The sequence below is a fragment of the Narcine bancroftii genome, chromosome 3, assembly GCF_036971445.1.
Source record: "Narcine bancroftii isolate sNarBan1 chromosome 3, sNarBan1.hap1, whole genome shotgun sequence".
Classification (NCBI taxonomy): domain Eukaryota; kingdom Metazoa; phylum Chordata; class Chondrichthyes; order Torpediniformes; family Narcinidae; genus Narcine; species Narcine bancroftii.
In genome coordinates, this window is record NC_091471.1 from 347,757,561 (window position 1) to 347,776,871 (window position 19,311).

Below are 19,311 nucleotides of genomic sequence, written 5' to 3' on the forward strand. Positions count from 1 at the left end.
CTTACCACACTGGGTGTTGCTGAACATGAAGGAGACTGCGCGTTGATCAGTCAACAGTGTAAAGCGCCTCCCAGCGAAGTAATGTCTCCAACGATGCACCACTTCAACTATGGCCTGAGCTGCCTCCTCGATCGAGGAGTGTCTACTCTCTGGACCCTGGAGGGTTCTGGAGAAGAAGGCCCTTCCGACTGGCCTGGTTCAAGGTGGCTGCCAGGGCGAAGTCGGATGCATCGCTCTCGACTTGAAACGGGACAAACTCATCGATCGCGTGCAGTGTCGCAGCGGCGATGTCGGATTTGATTCGATTGAAAGCCACTCTAGCTTCGGTCGAGAAGGGAAAGGAGGTGTTCTTGATAAGAGTACGCGCCTTGTCGGCGTAGTGTGGAACCCATTGGGCATAATACGATAAAAGGCCCAGGCGGCGTTTGAGTGCTTTCTGGGTATGGGGGGAGGGGGGCGGGGGTAAGTCCATTAGGGGATGCATGCGGTCAGGATCTGGCATGACTAACCCGTTCTCCACCACGCAACCTAGAATCGCGAGTCGTGTGGTCCGGAAGACACACTTGTCCAAATTGTAAGTCAGGTTCAGCCGACGGGCAGTTTGAAGAAATTTGTCTAGGTTGGCGTCGTGGTCCTGCGTGTCATGGCCGCAGATGGTGATATTGTCCAGATACGGGAAGGTAGCAGTTAGCCCGTTCTGGTCCACCATCCGGTCCATTTCCCGCTGGAAGACCGCGGCACCATTCGTGACCCCAAATGGTACCCTAAGAAATTGATACAGCCGCCCATTCGCTTCGAAGGCCGTAAATGGTCGGGTCCTCACAGCGGATCGGGAGATGGTGGTAGGCCGAACGTAGGTCAATGATGGAGAATATGCGGTATTGGGCGATCTGGTTCACCACTTCCGTGATGCGTGGCAGGGGGTATGCATCCAGGAGCGCGAAGCGGTTAATGGTCTGGCTATAGTCAACCACCATCCGTAGCTTTTCCCCGTTCTTGACAACCACCACCTGGGCTCTCCAGGGACTTGAACTGGGTTCGATGATGCCCTCATCCAGCAATCTACGCACCTCACTCCTAATGAATTGCCTGTTTTCGTAACTATATTGCCGACTTTTGGTGGCCACAGGCTTCCAGCCAGGGGTGAGGTTTGCGAAGAGTGCTGGCGGGGCAATCTGGAGTGTGGAAAGGCCGCAGGATTGGCCCCGGGGCACGGGAGCGGGTTGCTCGAGTGCTTCAGGGGTGGGGCGATGGCAGACCGAGAGGGGGGGCGTGGGGTCCCCCAAAGTGTAGGGACACCGTTCGAAACTGACACTGAATGTCTAATCCCAGCAACACTGGGGCGCACAATTGGGGAAGGACGAATAATTTGAAGTGGGTGACCGTTACGCCCTGTACTTCCAGTGTGGCGATGCAATACCCCTTTATCCCAATCGAGTGCGACCTCGTCACTAATGAGATCCTCTGGGTAGTGGGGATGATGTCAAGTCCCCAACGGAGGGCCAGATCTGGCTGGATAAAACTGTCAGTTGACCCAGAGTCAAACAAGCAATTGGTGTAGTGTCCATGCACTTTAATCAGTTCCATTGCTCTGGTGAGGGGATGAGAGCATTGCTGGTTTAGTGTTATTAAAGCAGCCACAGATCCAGTTGACAGGGGAGTTCCGCGTGATGACGTCACGCAACGGGATGACGTAATAGACGTAGTCAACGCTGGAGGAGCAGGTTGGAGGACCTCCCGGAAGTGCTGTTGTGGCGGCGTTGGCGGATGAAAGGTAAGTAGTGGGGTTTGTAGTTGCTCGCGGTTGGCGGTGGGCAGGTCGTCGGTCGCGGCGGTCAGGCCCCAGCGGTCGGAAGTGATGGACGCCAGAGTGAGTACCTGGTTGGCCGCGGTGGGTCCCCAGTCAGTCGTGGTGGCTGCATCAGCAGCGGCGTAGGCAGCGGCAGACGGGGAGCGGGCAGCAGCAGCAGTAGCATTGGCCGCGCGGGTGGTTGTGGCAGCGGCATCAGCAGCGGTAGTGTCGGCCCCGGGGGTGGCTGTGGCTGCGGCAGCAGCAGCGGTAGATTCGGCCGCGGGGGTGGCTGTGGCGGCGGCAGCAGCGGTTGCCACAGTCGGGACCGATGCCGGGTCGAGTGTTCCACACGGGGGTGAGAGGCGGGCCAACATCATGGTTGCGAGGGTGGGCTGCCCCTTCCGGGTTTGGCGTCTCCGCGGCATCAGGCGTTGCCGTGCAGGGGAGCCCTCGCTCTCATTGGACGAGAGCTCTGGGGAAGAAGAGTTTGAATGGGATAGTGGCGGTTGGGCTTCACACGAGGCACTGTGTTTGCCGGCGGCCATTTTAGACCTACAGACTGCAGCAAAGTGGCCCTTTTTAAGGCACTTCTGGCACCTGGCTTTTCTTGCTGGGCACTGGAACCTGCTGTGCTTGTCCCTCCCACAGAAATAACATTTTGGGTTCGCAGGGGGCAGTGTAGCAGCAGCCGGCAGGCCGTCAGTATCTCGGGGGGTGGTAGGGTAGAAGGGCACTCTACTCACATCAGAACGAGGGGTCCAGTCTCTAGAGAACTCGTTTGACTTTAAGGCTGCATCCTCCATTGTGATTGCAATCCGGGCCACGTCCTCTAGTTTTTCTACCCCTTGTTCGAGCAAGCGCAGCCTCACTTCGTTCGATCGGAGCCCGGTCATGTAGGCATCCCGGACGAGATCATTTGTGATCTCGGCAGCAATTTTGTCCACACACTTAGAGTCCTTGCCCAACGCCTTTACTACTTGTAAATATGTCCTGCTGGACTCGCTGGGCTGTTGCTTCCTCAACGCAAGCACGAGCCAGGCATGAACTCAATTCACCGGTTGATCATACAGTTCTTTCAGTACCTTTATGGCTGCGATGTAAGTGGTCTCATCCTGGATGTTCTAGTAGACTCTCAAGGACACCATAGACAGCAATGCTGTTAGACGCTGGTTATTCTCCTCTACCTGAATGAATCTCAGGAAGTTTTCAAAGTTCAGCAGCCAGAACTTAAAGGCTTTGAAGGCTGTAGCTGACTGTGGGTCGATATCAAGTTTTTCTGGCCGAGTTAAACACTCCATCCCTTTCTAAAAAAATTCTTTTTGCTAATAAAATTGTAGAGCTCGTCGAAAGAATCAAAGACTTGTTGATCCAAACCAAGGCTTTTATTAGCAAAAGACAGGAGCTCTTCACAGGTGGCCAACCAGTCCGGAATGATCCGACCTGGCTTGGGACACAACCCTTTAAGGCCCAGACAGTAGGTGTGGCTTAGCTCTCAGCCAATCGCTGTAAGCACAGTCTAGATACTGTAACTATATACACTATATACATTGGTGATAGATCTGTACTATCACATTCCCACAGTGTCCTCATGCACTGCCCAACTGAAGCTATCTGAAAATTGGAAGAATAACGCATCAACCTCTCATATTCTTGCACCATATAAGATTATCTACCTCTTCTCTGTAGTGCTGCACCAATCACTTCAGACTTTCCACCAATTTTATTGCTTTGTCATTCATTCCACCTTTGCAATAGAATTGGTGGAAAGTCTAAGGTAATTGGTTCAGCATTTCTCACACTACAGAAGAAAGGTAAAAAAATCTCATGATATAGTGCAAGAATAAACATGATCAAGACAAAAGAAATGATTGTGGACCTCAGAAGTACCAAGAGCAATCACCTTCCAATACACATTTATAACTTGGTACAGTAGAGAGCAGCCGGTTCCTTGGAGACCACTTATTAAGTGTCCTATCATAGACATACATCTCCTCACTTGTCAGGAATGTGTAACACTTCCTGAGAAGACTGAAGTGGGCAGGCTATCGTGTCAACCTTCGACAGGAACTTTAATGAGTACGTTCTGGCCAGTTGTATCACAGTGTGGTAGAGTTATTGTAGATAAATGGATCAGAGGTAAATCCTCACACTCCAGAGAAGAGGTAGAAAATCCGGTGATATAGTGCAAGACTAACAGCAAGAGTTTAATCATTCTATTCACTATCTTAATCCCAAGAATCTTTGGACCACATATATCAAAAAATAAAATCACAATAACCACCTCTCCAGCTTCCTGCTCCAGCCCTTGTAGCAGCTCCACAAGTTATCCATGCAGTCCTGATGAAGGGTGCCAGCCAGAACTTAACTGCTTTTGGCTTCCAATGACCAACCGCATTCCTCCAACATATTGTGTGGTGCTTTAGTTTTCCAAGCATTGGCGGTTTTCTTGTTTGTAACCATGCTTCAGTCATCTGAAGGACTCTATTCCAACACACTCCTGGCATCCACTATCTTGTAAGGTCTTCTTGGTAGGAGGATGGGGGGTGTTGACCTGGTGCCCTGCACAGCTCCCTCAGAGCCAGAAACCCATGTAGGCTGCCAGGCACAGGCATCCAGTGTGAATAAAAGCGCCCATTCTATGCGTGGTTTAAACAAGTATGAGGCTGTCAGGTATGATGGCTGGGTAGTAGGACCCTGCGACCTTGAATGATTCCTGAAAAGCACCTTGGGACTTTGCACAACATTACATTTTTCATAACACTCAAAACCTTATGCATGTTGCCATGCAAGTTCATATCTCAGAATCCCAAACATCCATCCACTAACCTTCAGACCTCATTTATGTACACCAGAATAAAAGCCTTTCTCATTTCGTATCTGTATTTTCTTCGAGCAGGATCTAATTTTCTTCTTTTTGCTAATTGCATTTTACAGAAAATTCATTCTTCCAGTCTTCTCACGCTACCATTATAATCTCTTAATACTTCAATTCGCAACATTGAGCAAAGTCCACAGAACATTTGTTTCAAAGGTCGAGGTTCATCCCTTCTTCCTATTGTCCCAATGATTGCTTTACCACAGTTAATTACTTCACACTTAGAACTAATTATTGTCAGTTAGAGGCACAAATGAACATTGGTCTTCTCCACTAACACTGACACTGTGGAAAGACCAGTTCTCCCTCCCCAAAGCTGACATAGTCTGTGCTGACCCATTTCTTCTGCTATCCCTATGAAACTGCGTCTCAATACATTTGGGGGAGGGGGGGGTTTATTTGAAGCAAAAAACAGAAAAAGTCCCACAGTCATAATTTATGGAACAAAAAAAAATGACCTCTCATCACTATCTCTCTATTTTTTTTAATTCAGACTGCCAGAACTGTTGGCGAATGGGCAGTGGAGAGATTGCACTTCCCCCGTGGGGTCCGACCACCCAGTCCGGCTGCCATCAGCTCTGTACAGGCTTTAAGCGACCTGTTAAAAGAGCCAATGGTTGTTTATTTTAAAATCCCGTGACCATGGGGTCTGGGCCCTAGAGGGTGGCATCTATGATTGACAGCAGCAGACTCTGGGGAAGCAGAGGACAAGGGCCTGTGGCAGAGCACCAGAAATGGGGGGAGAACACCCACCCCCACCCCCCCCCCACAATCCGGGTTTGAGAAGGAGAAGCAGAGGAGTCGACTCATGGGACGGTGGCCTTGGTAGGGGACCAGTAAAGGGCTCAAAGGACGAAGAACACACAGGAGGCAGGCTGTTGGTGACTCAAGGCCCAGCACCCACCTAGGATGTAGGATGTGGGCTGATGGTGATTGGCTTGAGACTGGCTGAAGGGGTACCAGGTATCAGAACCAGGATGCGGGAGAGCGCTGTAGAATTCCTGATCATGTCAGAAGTGTGCATCTGGCACTCAGGTTTCTGATGGTTCGGGATGAAGACTGTGTGGGTGCGGAGGCCGCGGGAGCGCTGGAAGCAAAGCCATGGGCTTTCTCTGGCTGTAAAGGGTCCAGGGAGATGGTTGCTGATAGCGAACCTTTGTCTGCCTTACAGTAGGCTAAAGGAAATTTCATGGAATATCAGATTTTCTGTTGCATGACATGACAACCAAATAACTTTGAATCTTTAAATCTTATGTTATGTTCCACATACATTAAATATCGGTGAATCCGAGGACTCCAGACAGTTTTGTTCACTGTGGTCACACTGGAACAGCAATGTTTTCCGATGGAAGTGCTCAGAAGGGTGTACAACAGAGCTGGAGAAGCAAGACAACAAGGGTGTTTAAATTTGCAGAAGGGGGAAGGTGAGGGAACAGAAGGAATGTCGGTGATAGGGTGCAGGCCAAAGCTAAAGTACCAATTATATTCATACTGCATTGGAACCAAATAGTGGGGAAGCATTTTGAAACTTGGCAAATTAAAAGGTCTGTTCACTGGCTCTTGTAAATTTCTCATAGTTTATTGGTGAGTGGTAGATTTTCAGAGGTGGGAGTCAATGGAGAATCTTGGATTAGTGTAAATATGCCATGGATGGCACTGACTCAATGGGCCAAAGGGCCTATTTCCCAGCTACATCACCCCTCGACTCCATAAAGTCCATACCCAGCCTTGTCCCAAATAGCTCACATAATTTGACAAAATTCACCATTGAATTGGAATCAATGCCATTTCTGGAGTAATTCCAAAATGTTGGCGACCTTTGTACAAATTATTTTTACAATTTTACAGCTAAAAGACCTAATTTATAGACAGCTTCCTGACTCGCAAACGAGGAGAAATAGTTTATCGATATCCAATATATCAGCTTCCCTCAGTATCTTGAAATGTTTATTTACTTTCCTGGACCATTACCCTGGTGCCTTTAATAACTCCTTTCAAATTAGCTGATGAAATCTGGATGTCATTCCAGTAATTCTATGCAGTCCCTGTAAAGTCAACAAATCCCAGCCAAAGGTAATAAAGACCTTCTTAGAGTGCTCTAGGTGTGATCTAATCAGATTTTCTCTGGCTGTTGCAAGACTAATACCCCACTCCTCTGGAATGAAAGGCAATAATTCTACGAGTCAGGAAGCAGTCTCCATCCTCAAAGAGGCCCACCACCCAGGCCATGCCCTCTTCACTCTGCTACCATTGGGAAACAGCAACAGGAGCCTGAAGATGAGCACTCAGAGGCACAGGACATCTTCTTCCCCTCCACCATCAAACTCCTGAATGATCAATGAACCACAAACACTACCTTATTTTGACTTTTTCTTGCACCATATTTTTTTTAAATTTGTCAGGTGGTTCATATGTTTCCACTCTGATGCTACCGTAAGACGATGAATTTCATGACATTGTTCATGACAATAAATTCTGATGCTTGCTAATTATTTGAACTTGTCCGTGACACTCATGACAAATTTATATGGTCAGTCACTCCGCCCCTCAGGAAAAAGAAAACATGCAAATACCTGGATTTTTAAAAATGTACAAGTCTGCAAAGAATTAAAGTAAGACTGTTACCTAATATATCAAGGCACGTGAAATGTACCACACAAATTTCCTAATCCAATAATTACGACCAATGATCTTCAGTGTAAATAATATTTGTGCGTGTGAGAAACACCCCTTCACTCCCTTCCCAAAATTTTCCAAAGGCAACCATACAAAATTAATAGCCCACTATGCCAAATGAAGTCTTCAGACAACTGACATCCAACAGTAGAGATCTATAGCCACATGAACAGTGGTCTCTTGATGCTAAACCAGTGGTTCTTTCCACTCACATACCACTTTAAGTAATCCCTATGCCATCGGTCAGTGCTCTGTGATTAGTAAGGTGGTATGCAGGTGGAAAGAAAAAGTTTGAAAACCCCTGTTTTAATTGTCCCTAATTGACTCGTTACGCGCACAGTTTCGTAACGCCAAAGGAAATGGGCCAATGACAATTTTTCTCAAGCAAAATATTGCAGTGACAACTCGGTCTACTGCAATGATTCTCAACCTTCCCTTCGCACTCACATCCCACCTTATGCAATCCCTCACTAATCACAGAGCACCGATGGCACAGGGATTGCTTAAAGCAGTACGTGAGTGGAAAGAAAAAGGTTGAGAACCTCTGTGCTAAACCTTACATCTCTTTCAATGGACAGGCCTAATTAATTCAAGTACATGATATCTGGACCCTGAACTCAAAGGAGTTCAGCAAGCTCAAGTTGAAGCTCTATTCTTGTTGATTTACATTATCGTTTCAACCCTCCAGCAAGTCAGCCAGGAAGCCTGAATGAAATGATGATGACTGAGGCATCAAACTGCGATTGCTTTCATCTGCCTGCCTGTTCTAATGCACTGGGATTCATTGTTGCTTATCACAGCTTTGCTGAGTACAGTTAGGCTACTGTCTCTGTAAACCTTATAGTAGTTTGGAGCTCTTCATGGCAGGGCCTCCACCGAAGTTGATATAGTCTGGGGTGAAGGGTGTTTCCCTTAAACAGATACTGTATGTTCCCTCCTTGTCAAGTTTTCTCTTACTTTCTTTAATGCTGCTGTACTGTTTCTATTTACTTCCCATGACTTCTGGTGGCAAAGAGACTGCAACTAGACTTGTTGCATAGAGAAGCTGTTGGGAGTTATGTAGGGTGTGCTTTATCATCCTTCCACCCTGCACACAGCATTTTTCACCTGCTCCAACTGGGGAAAAGAGACAGGAGTATCAGAGCCAGCACCGCCAGGCTGAGGAACAGCTTCTTCCCACGGGCAGTGAGAACGCTGAACGACCAAAGGAACGGCTCACACAACCCCTCCGAGACCCTCATTTATACAAAACAATATTGATTTATTTTGTATAGATGAAATATTTGTCCAGCATATCTATTGTTTGTCTATATGTGTGCTATGTCTAGTTGTGTGCCTGCACTTTTTGGACTGAGGACCGGAGAACGCTGTTTCATCAGGTTGTACCTGAATATTTTAGTTTTGATTTTCCAAGACTCACACTCTGGGTGATCCAAAAATCTAGAGTCACCAACCCTTAAAGGAACCAAATATAAACCCAGAGTAACAAAGTAAAATGAAAAAGATATGAAATTAGAGCACGTCATTGGCACCACGACCTACTTCATTTATCTTAATCGTTCACCCCTTCTATTTAGAAGGGGTGTAACCATATCTGCGTACCTACGTGTGCATATAAGGTTATCATACCATAACAAATGAGTCATATTTCCTCCTTAAATTGTACGTGATTTTCTCCAGGGAAATACAACTCTGTATCTCCATATTCCATCGTGTAATATTTAATTTGGAGTCAGACTTCCACATGACCGTACACATTTCCTGGCTACCACCAAGGTGACCTTCACAAACTGAATTTAGTATCTGGACAGTTTAAAACTCGCATCCATCATGTTTCCCAGAAGGTACAATTCCAGATCCTGTGGAAAATCCACCTTTATAATTTTCTTCAGAATGTCCCCCAAGTCCTTCCTGAAGGATCTCCCCTTTGAAGACAGCCACCAGGTTGAGTGGATAAATGTTCCAATCTCCACACCACATCTGAAGCACATTTCTGAACTTTCTGGTTTAGCTTTAAGTAATTTTTGTGGTGTGAGGTACAATTGATGCAGGAAATTGAAGTGCACCAATCTGTACCTGGCATTAATAACAGCTGTCATGCAGTCCAAACACCAATTTGACCAGCACTGCCCGTGGATTGTTGAGCCCAAGTCAGTCTCCCACCTTTCCCTTGATTTGTGTAAGCCTGGCTTCAGGCCCTCATTTTGGAATAGGAGATACATCATAGAGATGAACTTGCATGTATTCCCCTTTTGAATTAGAATCTCCATGTCGCTACACATGGGCAGGGACATAGTCACTCAGATGATAATAAACCTGACGTCAATTATTCAATAAATACAACTTTTCTCAACTTCACTAATTTTCAGTAGAGATCCCTCAAATGGATGAGAATTTAAGGCACTCAAATATGAATTCTAATTTCAAAAAAACTCGTGTTGCATGCAATTCTTATTAGGTTGTGTAGGAACCTCTTGTGTGGGTGCACCTGATGTGAAATTAGTTTCAATGAAAATAATCCACTCCAGATCCAAAGTTCTATTGAAGCCAATGAATCCAAATTTCAAAAGTTAAGCACAGCATGCAAATACTAACATAGAGAAATCTAAATATTTATTTGACCAAAGGTGAAAAAGATATGTCAAATTCCAGTAATCAAGTATTCAATTGTTCAGCCATTCTGACGATTTGGTATCTGGCTCACCCATTGAATCAGGATAGAGCTCGAGCCCAGAGTGTGAGCAGGTGCGGGACCTGAGTTTGGCTTGCTGTTAAGAGCACCAGAATGGGTTGGCTTGTGGCTGGATGCAAAGGTCCAGAGTGCTTGTACATTTCCTGTTCAGTACAAAATCCCAGTGACAGCTTATCATGTTGACATTGGAGTAGAACAATTCTGCACACATCTCTGAGCTTTAACACAGCAATGAGCATGTGAACAATCTTCATGCTGCCCACAATGCGGACCCACCCCAGCTCTCATTCTGACTTAACAAGTCACCTGAACTGTCAGAAGGTTTGGACAATAGAATAGCACATTTAACAGTAACCATCGTGGATTTCAACATCTGCTACTTCTGCAAGATTTACTTCCACTTCAACACAATATTTCAGCACCAATCTGCCCCTCTCCACCAAATTACAGCACCATTTGTCTTCAGTCCAATGTGAGTTTCACAGATGTGCAAAATGACAGTCATTAACTACTGCAAGATTTCCCTTTCCTCGCAGAGATCTGTGACTCCTGCAGCCCAGATGCAGCCTCATGGTTGAAATGTTTTGCAAGTGAACATAAAGGTCAGTTTCCCAGCCCTGGGATAATTCAAGGATGCTGTCTCAAGGTTTGCTGCTCACTGCCATGTCAGGGGAGTCCCCCAAATTCCATAATCAAAACAAGGACATCTATTTTGTCTTCAGTCCACAGTAGCTGACAGCATTGCTTGCTTTGAATATTTCCCAAAAGTGTAAATATTGAGAGACTGAATGAGAATCAGAATTTATTATCATGAACATATCACACAATTCATTGTTTAAATGCAGCATTACAGAAGCAAAATTGCTAGAAAATTAGTGCAAAAGAAAAGTGAGGTACTGTCTGGTTCATCATCGATTCAGAAATCAGATGGCAGAGGCAAAGAAGCTGTTTTTGTATATCGGGTGTTCATCTTCGGGCTCCAGTACCTCCTTCCTGATGGTAGCAGCAAGAAGAGGGCATGGCCTGGGCAGTGAGGGTCCTTGAAGATAGAGGCTGCTTTCTTAAGACACCGCCTCTTGTGGATGACTTTAACGAAGACTGATGCCCATGATGGTGCGAGCCAGGTTCACAACTCTCTGTAGTCTTTTCCACCCTGTGCATCAGCACCTCCCTCCATACCAGAAAGCAATGCAACCAGTCAGAATGCTCTCCACAGTACACCTGTAGGAATTTGCAAGAATCTTTGGTGATATGCCAAACCTCCTCAAAGTCCTCTCAAAGTATAGCTGCTGGCGAGCCGCCTTCGTGATTGCATCGACATGGAGGCCCCAGAATACATCTTCAGAGATGTTGCCACCCAGGAACTGAAGTCCTTAACCCTTTCCCCTGCTGACCCCTCAATGAGGACTGGTTTGTTTTTTCCCCTGATTTCCCCCTCCTGAAGTTCCATAACCAGCTGATCTATCTCACTCCTGAACATTTCATCGTTGCCGTCTCTGATTCTGCCTTTGGCCATTGTGTCATCGTCAAATTTGTGGATGGTATTTGAATTGTGCCTAACCTTACAGTCATGGGTCTAGAAAGAGTAGATCAATGGGCTAAGCACGCATCCTTGAGGTGCGCCTGTTTTGATGATCAGTGAGGAGACACTATTTTCAATTCATACTGACTCTGGTCTTCTGATGAGGATGTCAAGGATCCCAGCAGGTAACAGAGGCCCAGGTCATGAAGCTTACTGACAGGAACTGAAGACATATGGTGTTGAAAGCTGAGCCAGAGTCGAGGAAAAGCAGCCTGATGCACATGTTGCTGATCCCTAGGTGATCCAGGACAGAGTGGAGAGCCAGTGAGATTTATGATCTTAGCAACAACGTTGTTTCAGTAGCACCTTACTCTACACTTGAAAGGTGCCTGTGGCCCTTGTGAACAAGTCTTCACTCACCTGTCAACTTCTCTCAGAGCCCTGGATGCACTCTCCCACCCTCCTCTCTCACTCCAGCACCCATTTATTGAATTACATTGATTACTAATGACGAGAAGAATGTTGCTTGCATTAGAGCACACATGTCAAACTCTGGCCCGATATAATTATATTTGGCCCGCAAGATCATATTAAATATATATTAGAGTTGGCCCGCTGGCCGCCGCGCCAGTATAGCGCATGCACACTGAAGGTGAAAATGAAGACGCCGGAGGTGTGGAGGGATCTCAGAGTTCTGAATCCCAGGGCCCGCCCGGCCCCCGGACACACAGACGCGGCTGGAGTTGGGGACCATCCTCGCTGGGTCTGCGCTTCAGCGGCGACGCCGGACCGAACGTCTCGTTGGCGATGCCTTCCCCCTCGCTCCTTGCGCGGCGGACCCTGCCTCCCGCTCCTTTTGTTGGAGACGAGCCCGGCGCCGTGAGATCACAGTTTAATCCCTCTCCAACCATGGGAGGGGGATGGGAGCAACGCGCTCTTCTCAGCCAATTCCTCCACCGCCCCGGACGCCAGCGTTTCAACAGGGGGTTCGGGTGCCTTCGTCAGGCGACCGACCTGTTGGTCCAAGACAAGGGGAGAGCATACAAACTCCACACAGGCAGCACCTGAACTCGGGTGAACGTGGAGCTGCAACCCCACATTCCACATCAGGACTGTGTGTAAGATTGGGAGCAGTGAGACGGAAGCTTATTTTGTTCCTGTGATTTAAGCCTTTCTTGGGGTGGGGGGGGGGGGGTCCTTCTCTGACCACTTGCCTAACAATTAACCTAATCAGATGTGGAGTTACCACAATACAACAGTTCTCAACCTTTTTCTTTCCACTCGCGTCCCTGTGCCATTGGTGCTCTGTTATTAGTAAGGGATTGCTTAAGGTGGTCTGTGGGTGGGAAGAAAAAGTTTGAAGACCACTGCTTTAATCATCCCTCATTGACTCGTCATGTGCACGGTTTCAGAATGCTAAAGGAAATGGGTCAATGACAATTTTTCTCAAGCAAAATATTTCAGTAACAATTGGGTCTAGAGCAGTGATTCTCACCCTTTCCTTCCCACTCACATCCCACCTTAAGCAATCCCTTACTAATTACAGAGTTCCGATGGCATAGGGCACACATGTCAAACTCTGATATAATTATATTTGGCCCGCAAGATCATTTTAAAAATGTATTAGAGGTGGCCCGCTGGCCGCCACGCCAGTATAGCGCATGCACAGTAATACAACAAATCCCAGAATGCATTGGCGTCAGCCTGCTAATCGCCCCCACCTCCTCTGTTTACGTTGCAGGGTCTCACCGTGGACTCTGGTTTTGGGGCCTGGCCGGTGTCAGGGGAAGCCAAGGCCGCTTCCCAGCGCCCGGAACCGGAGGCCTCGGGCCTGACCTCACCAGAACCGTTGCCCACTCCCACTCCCTGCCTCAGGCCGATCCGCGACTCACGGTGACGGGGCCGCTGATCCGCCGAGAAGCCGCCCTGCATCGAGAGCCGATGCCCCTGCACTGTCGTTGTCCAACCCGATCGCCCGCAAACCCCGCCCTCCCGCACACAGGCCTGAGTAAGGATTATGAACTTTAATCTCAGGATAAAACGATCTTCCAATAGTTTCATGTCACAGTGATAAATATATTCCTGGTTAAAAATGGTCCTGCACCTGGATACAAGCTCATTAGGCATAAAACTTGAAAAGTGTGTAAATCAAAGGATATCTGTACCAATGGAAAAAGGGCATGGCAAATAACCCTGCTAGTGTTCATGCCCACAATCAGTCACCCATTTGATTGTTTCAGGAATCATGTTATTCTCCCACATTCTCAATAGCCCTCAGACTTTACTATTCGACAGCACACTAGCAACATTTGACAAATCCTCTATAGAGAAATATTATTTATTGAGTATTTTATTTCTCATTTGTTAATTCTTCTGGAGAGAGTTTATCCAAAACTATTATTAAACATTTATTTTAATAAGAAAAAGTTTAACATTACATATGTTGAAAGAAGAGAAAACATGCAGATGTTGTTGAAAATTTTCAATAAATATTTAGTTCGGCCCTCGACTTAGTCCAAGTTTTTAATTTTGACCCTCCGTGAATTTGAGTTTGACACCCCTGCATTAGAGCATTCTCCTTAAAGACTCAGGTTCAGAGCTTGTACCTACAGTTCTGTCAACTGCTAGAACAGAACACATCAAGATGGAACACTGCACTGAGAGACAATGTCAGTGTAGCATTACGATAGGAAACCTGATAATGCAGTTTAGTGGACCTCAGAAATGAAGTTCTCAATCTTTCACTAAACAATGCAAGCAGGACCAACAATGCTGTTTTAATTCCACTAAAAGGCATTAATACAATTTCCATCCCAGTGAGTTTCGTACTTCTTATTGGAGATGAATTTCTCAGCAAGAATGTCTTACTTTCCTTAATTAGTCTTACGTTGTCTGGCAGCAGGTTCTTTTTAACCTTGCACTAATGATCCAAAATAAAAGGGGCAAAATTGATTGAACCTGTGTTTTATTCAAGTAATCACGTTCAGCAAATAGGTAACTATCATACGAAGGAAAGAGCACAAATACCCTCGAGACCAACAACAAGATCTGCATTGCAGTAGTATGTTGAGACAGAGCAAAGCAAATATTAATTACTGCATTTATTGAAGAATATTGTATTCTAAATGTATGCCAATTAACTCTGCCAGGAGAGGTTAGTTTCTAGTTTCCATTCAAAGGCTAGTGCATTTAAAATTTTTTAAATGTATATTTAGACCTACAGCACTGCAACAGGCCATTTTGGCCCACATGTCCGTGCCGCCCAATTTACATCCAATTGACCTACAACTCCCGATAAGTTTTCAACAGTGGGAGGAACCGGGGGCCCCCCGGGGAAAACCCACTTAGACACGGAGAAAAAAAAAACTTCTTACAGTCAGCATGGGATTCGAACCCTAGTCCCGATCGTTGGGGCTGTAAAGGCATCACGCTAACCCCTACACCAACCATGCTGCCCCTGCATTCCTATGCCTGCTTGGTTCAGTTGTTTGCACTCATTCCAATGGATAGCTGGTAAAACTCATCAAGTATGCTCATTTTTTTTATCTATTAGAAGTCCAGGATCCTGTTTCTAAATATTAAACATACAATAGATACAAAATTAGCAAGATTTAACATTCAATTGATCTCCACCTTTGTGGTGGAACCACTGTATGTGCGTGGCTGGCGAGCCCCTCGCTGATTGTACCTGTGGCTCCTCCTCCTTGATTCCCCTAATAAAGGTGGCAATGTCATAATCCCTCCCCCCGAATAAGCTTGGATCTAATGTCAGCAACATGAGATGTGCTTTCTGTTTATGGTAATAAAAGTTGATTAGTCAGGTATCTTCTAATCTTTGGGGTTATTGATAGCGCATCAACTTTGAAATTCACCTTTTAGATGAACAAGATAGCAAACAGTGTCAGTAATCTCATTATATTAGAATGATTTTAATAACAATGAATGTTACATTTCTCTTCAAAATAAAGAAGCATCTATCAACATGGAATAATAATCAGTAGGGAAACACAAGGGGCTATTACCAAATATAAAAATTAAAACAAAATTATGTAAAAAATGGCATCAAAAAACATACCTGGTCTGCCGCAGGGGGATGGGCAAGGAGATACACAAAAATGGGTCAAATGTGTTGCTTTGTTTAAGGCAGTGAGGACAAGTTAAAGATGACCTAATGGAGAAAAAAAACAAAAGTTCACAGTTAATAAAAACTAGATGTTCTTCGAACAATTCTTTACCATAATTACACTCTTTGGATTTATACATGCTTAACAATCACATGAATTAACCAACACAGCATTTATCTTGGTAATCTGTTGATAAACAAAAATAAAGTGGTTGGATTCTATCCAAATACCACTAAAGCAAAATGTGGGTAAATGCTATGGATAAAAAGAGTGACGTATCTTTGGCCCCTCTCTCACTAGAACTGTCTCATTAAGTTTACTGGCGCATTTCTATCTTGGGTAATGAACTCCCCAGACTTGAGTAAAACATTAAGGTCTGCAGACATGGTGGTTGAAGTAAAGATTAAGGACATCCAGCCACAAGCAGCCTAGCAATGCATCGTCAGACCTGACCAAACATCATCAAGCATCATCTGGCTTCAAGTATCTTTTACAAGATGACTGTGGAGAAAGAGCAAATGACAGGGAAGAATTTTGCTGGTTGTATCAAAGACCTAACACAGACAGGATGGGCCAAATAGTCTCTGGTACAATTCTATTTCAAGGGGGTTTCCAACACAACTCGAGATGATGGTTACCTAATGCAGTCTATTCCCTTACAAATGAAGGTTTTGGCATACAAAATTCCCACTTATAAATCCTAATTTAGATTTTACTTTTAAAAGGTTTTACAGGAATCTTTAAGATATAAATCCATGTCGATTAGGTGCAAATGTCTATAAAATCAAGATGTGTTTCTCCAGCAGCACGGCAAATATCTTTATTTTGTTTTGCTGTCTCATTTATTGATTGGTCTTCCTGAAGGGCCTCCAGATGTATTAAAGACTGTATATTGATGTGTGCAATTAATGGTCGATTTGTTGACATGGTTCCATTTACCACATGTGTGTGTCTCCTCAGACCTCAGAGTAGTATTTGAAATCTCAAGAAAATCAAATACATGCTACATATTCACCTTCTCAGAAAGCATTGTCTGCTGAAAAATCTAGTCCTCATTACAAACATGCTAATTTTCTTACAGCACTGAGGCCTGCTGTTAGATTATAATGGCACAATAAGGCCTGTCACCACTAATGACACACTTCTCTTTATTGTCAATTTTCAAGTGGATAGTTCAAAAAATAGTTGAGTCATGTTTCGCACAAAGTGATTCATAGAATCTTTACTGTCATAACATCATTTCACTGTGGTGTTCAGAAGAAAAAACAGCATAAAGCAAGAAATAATTACAAGTGATAAAAACATTACTTAAAAAAAAACAAAATTTGCAATAGCAAATGCAATAATAAAGCACAGACTTGGAGAATTAAATGATTGATGTACACTGTGATTTGTCTGTACTGAAAATAAAGCCAGCTAGTAGTTTTGATGTGTTTTTTTTTGTCAGGACCATACAAGTTGTTTGCAAAAACTAAACTTTGACATACAGACAACCAACTCTCTTGTGCTGGTGATGAATGTAGCTCAAGCCATCACACCTACCAACCTCCCCCCTTCCTTTCATCGACTCCATCCATAACTTCTGCAGCCTTGGAAAGGCAGCCAACATATTAAGAGATTCATCCCACCCTGACCACACTCGCTTCACCAACCGCCCACCCCCCCACACCCCCACAAAACTCAGGAAGAAGACTCACAAGTATGAGATCAAGTACAATCAAATTCAAGGACAGTTTCTTTCCTGCCATCATCATGTTGCAAAATGAATTCCGGAATCCAATTCCTGAATATATAGTAAAATTATTCTGCCTTTGCTCTGTAGAAACCGATCTCCACCTGTAAATTTGCACTTTGGTTCTGTGCTTGTGTGCAATAAGCTTGAATTTTTACTAATGCAAGGATCCAATGTTGGTCAATGAGAAGAAGGATGTGGAGAACAATAGTTGCAGGTATGGGGAGCAAATATAAATGGAATATAAACATCTGCTTTTACTGCCACACAGCACAAGTCTTGTCAATATGCTGAATATTATGGGTCAACAATTCTTCTTTCTTTGGCTTGGCTTCGCAGACGAAGATTTATGGAGGGGGTAAATATCCACGTCAGCTGCAGGCTCGTTTGTGGCTGACAAGTCCGATGCGGGACAGGCAGACATGGTTGCAGCGGTTGCAGGGGAAAATTGGTTGGTTGGGGTTGGGTGTTGGGTTTTTCCTCCTTTGCCTTTTGTCAGTGAGGTGGGCTCTGCGGTCTTCTTCAAAGGAGGTTGCTGCCCGCCGAACTGTGAGGCGCCAAGATGCACGGTTTGAGGCGATATCAGCCCACTGGCGGTGGTCAATGTGGCAGGCACCAAGAGATTTCTTTAGGCAGTCCTTGTACCTTTTCTTTGGTGCACCTCTGTCACGGTGGCCAGTGGAGAGCTCGCCATATAACACGATCTTGGGAAGGCGATGGTCCTCCATTCTGGAGATGTGACCCACCCAGCGCAGCTGGACCTTCAGCAGCGTGGACTCGATGCTGTCGACCTCTGCCATCTCGAGTACTTCGACGTTAGGGATGAAAGCGCTCCAATGAATGTTGAGGATGGAGCAGAGACAACGCTGGTGGAAGCGTTCTAGGAGCCGTAGGTGATGCCGGTAGAGGACCCATGATTCGGAGCCGAACAGGAGTGTGGGTATGACAACGGCTCTGTATACGCTTATCTTTGTGAGGTTTTTCAGTTGGTTGTTTTTCCAGACTCTTTTATGTAGTCTTCCAAAGGCGCTATTTGCCTTGGCGAGTCTGTTGTCTATCTCGTTGTCGATCCTTGCATCTGATGAAATGGTGCAGCCAAGATAGGTAAACTGGTTGACCATTTTGAGTTTTGTGTGCCCGATGGAGATGTGGGGGGGCTGGTAGTCATGGTGGGGAGCTGGCTGATGGAGGACCTCGGTTTTCTTCAGGCTGACTTCCAGGCCAAACATTTTGGCAGTTTCCGCAAAACAGGACGTCAAGCGCTGAAGAGCTGGCTCTGAATGGGCAACTAAAGTGGCATCGTCTGCAAAGAGTAGTTTACGGACAAGTTTCTCTTGTGTCTTGGTGTGAGCTTGCAGGCGCCTCAGATTGAAGAGACTGCCATCCGTGCGGTACCGGATGTAAACAGCGTCTTCATTGTTGAGGTATTTCATGGCTTGGTTCAGCATCATGCTGAAGAAGATTGAAAAGAGGGTTGGTGCGAGAACACAGCCTTGCTTCCCGCCATTGTTAATGGAGAAGGGTTCAGAGAGCTCATTGCTGTATCTGACCCGACCTTGTTGGTTTTCGTGCAGTTGGATAACCATGTTGAGGAACTTTGGGGGGCATCCGATGCGCTCTAGTATTTGCCAAAGCCCTTTCTTGCTCACGGTGTCGAAGGCTTTGGTGAGGTCAACAAAGGTGATGTAGAGTCCTTTGTTTTGTTCTCTGCACTTTTCTTGGAGTTGTCTGAGGGCAAATACCATGTCAGTAGTTCCTCTGTTTGCGCGAAAGCCGCACTGTGATTCTGGGAATACCCCTGAGCATAAAGCCCTCCAAAAAATAAAAAGGTAGTGAACAGAGCACAGGACATCATAGGCAAAACTCTACTCACCCTCGAAAACATCTACTGGGAACGC

General features: G+C 45.5%; 1 protein-coding gene across 4 annotated transcripts in view; it reads right to left on the reverse strand.

Annotated features, from left to right (window-relative positions):
* usp43a (ubiquitin specific peptidase 43a) overlaps positions 1-19,311 on the reverse strand; it is a 379,969-nt gene that overhangs the window by 218,341 nt on the left and 142,317 nt on the right. For all 4 annotated transcript variants that reach the window (XM_069929601.1, XM_069929603.1, XM_069929602.1 and 1 more), the window contains exon 4: positions 15,633-15,725. In XM_069929601.1, coding sequence (XP_069785702.1) covers positions 15,633-15,725 — 93 coding nt within the window. The remainder of the gene's footprint in view (positions 1-15,632; positions 15,726-19,311) is intronic.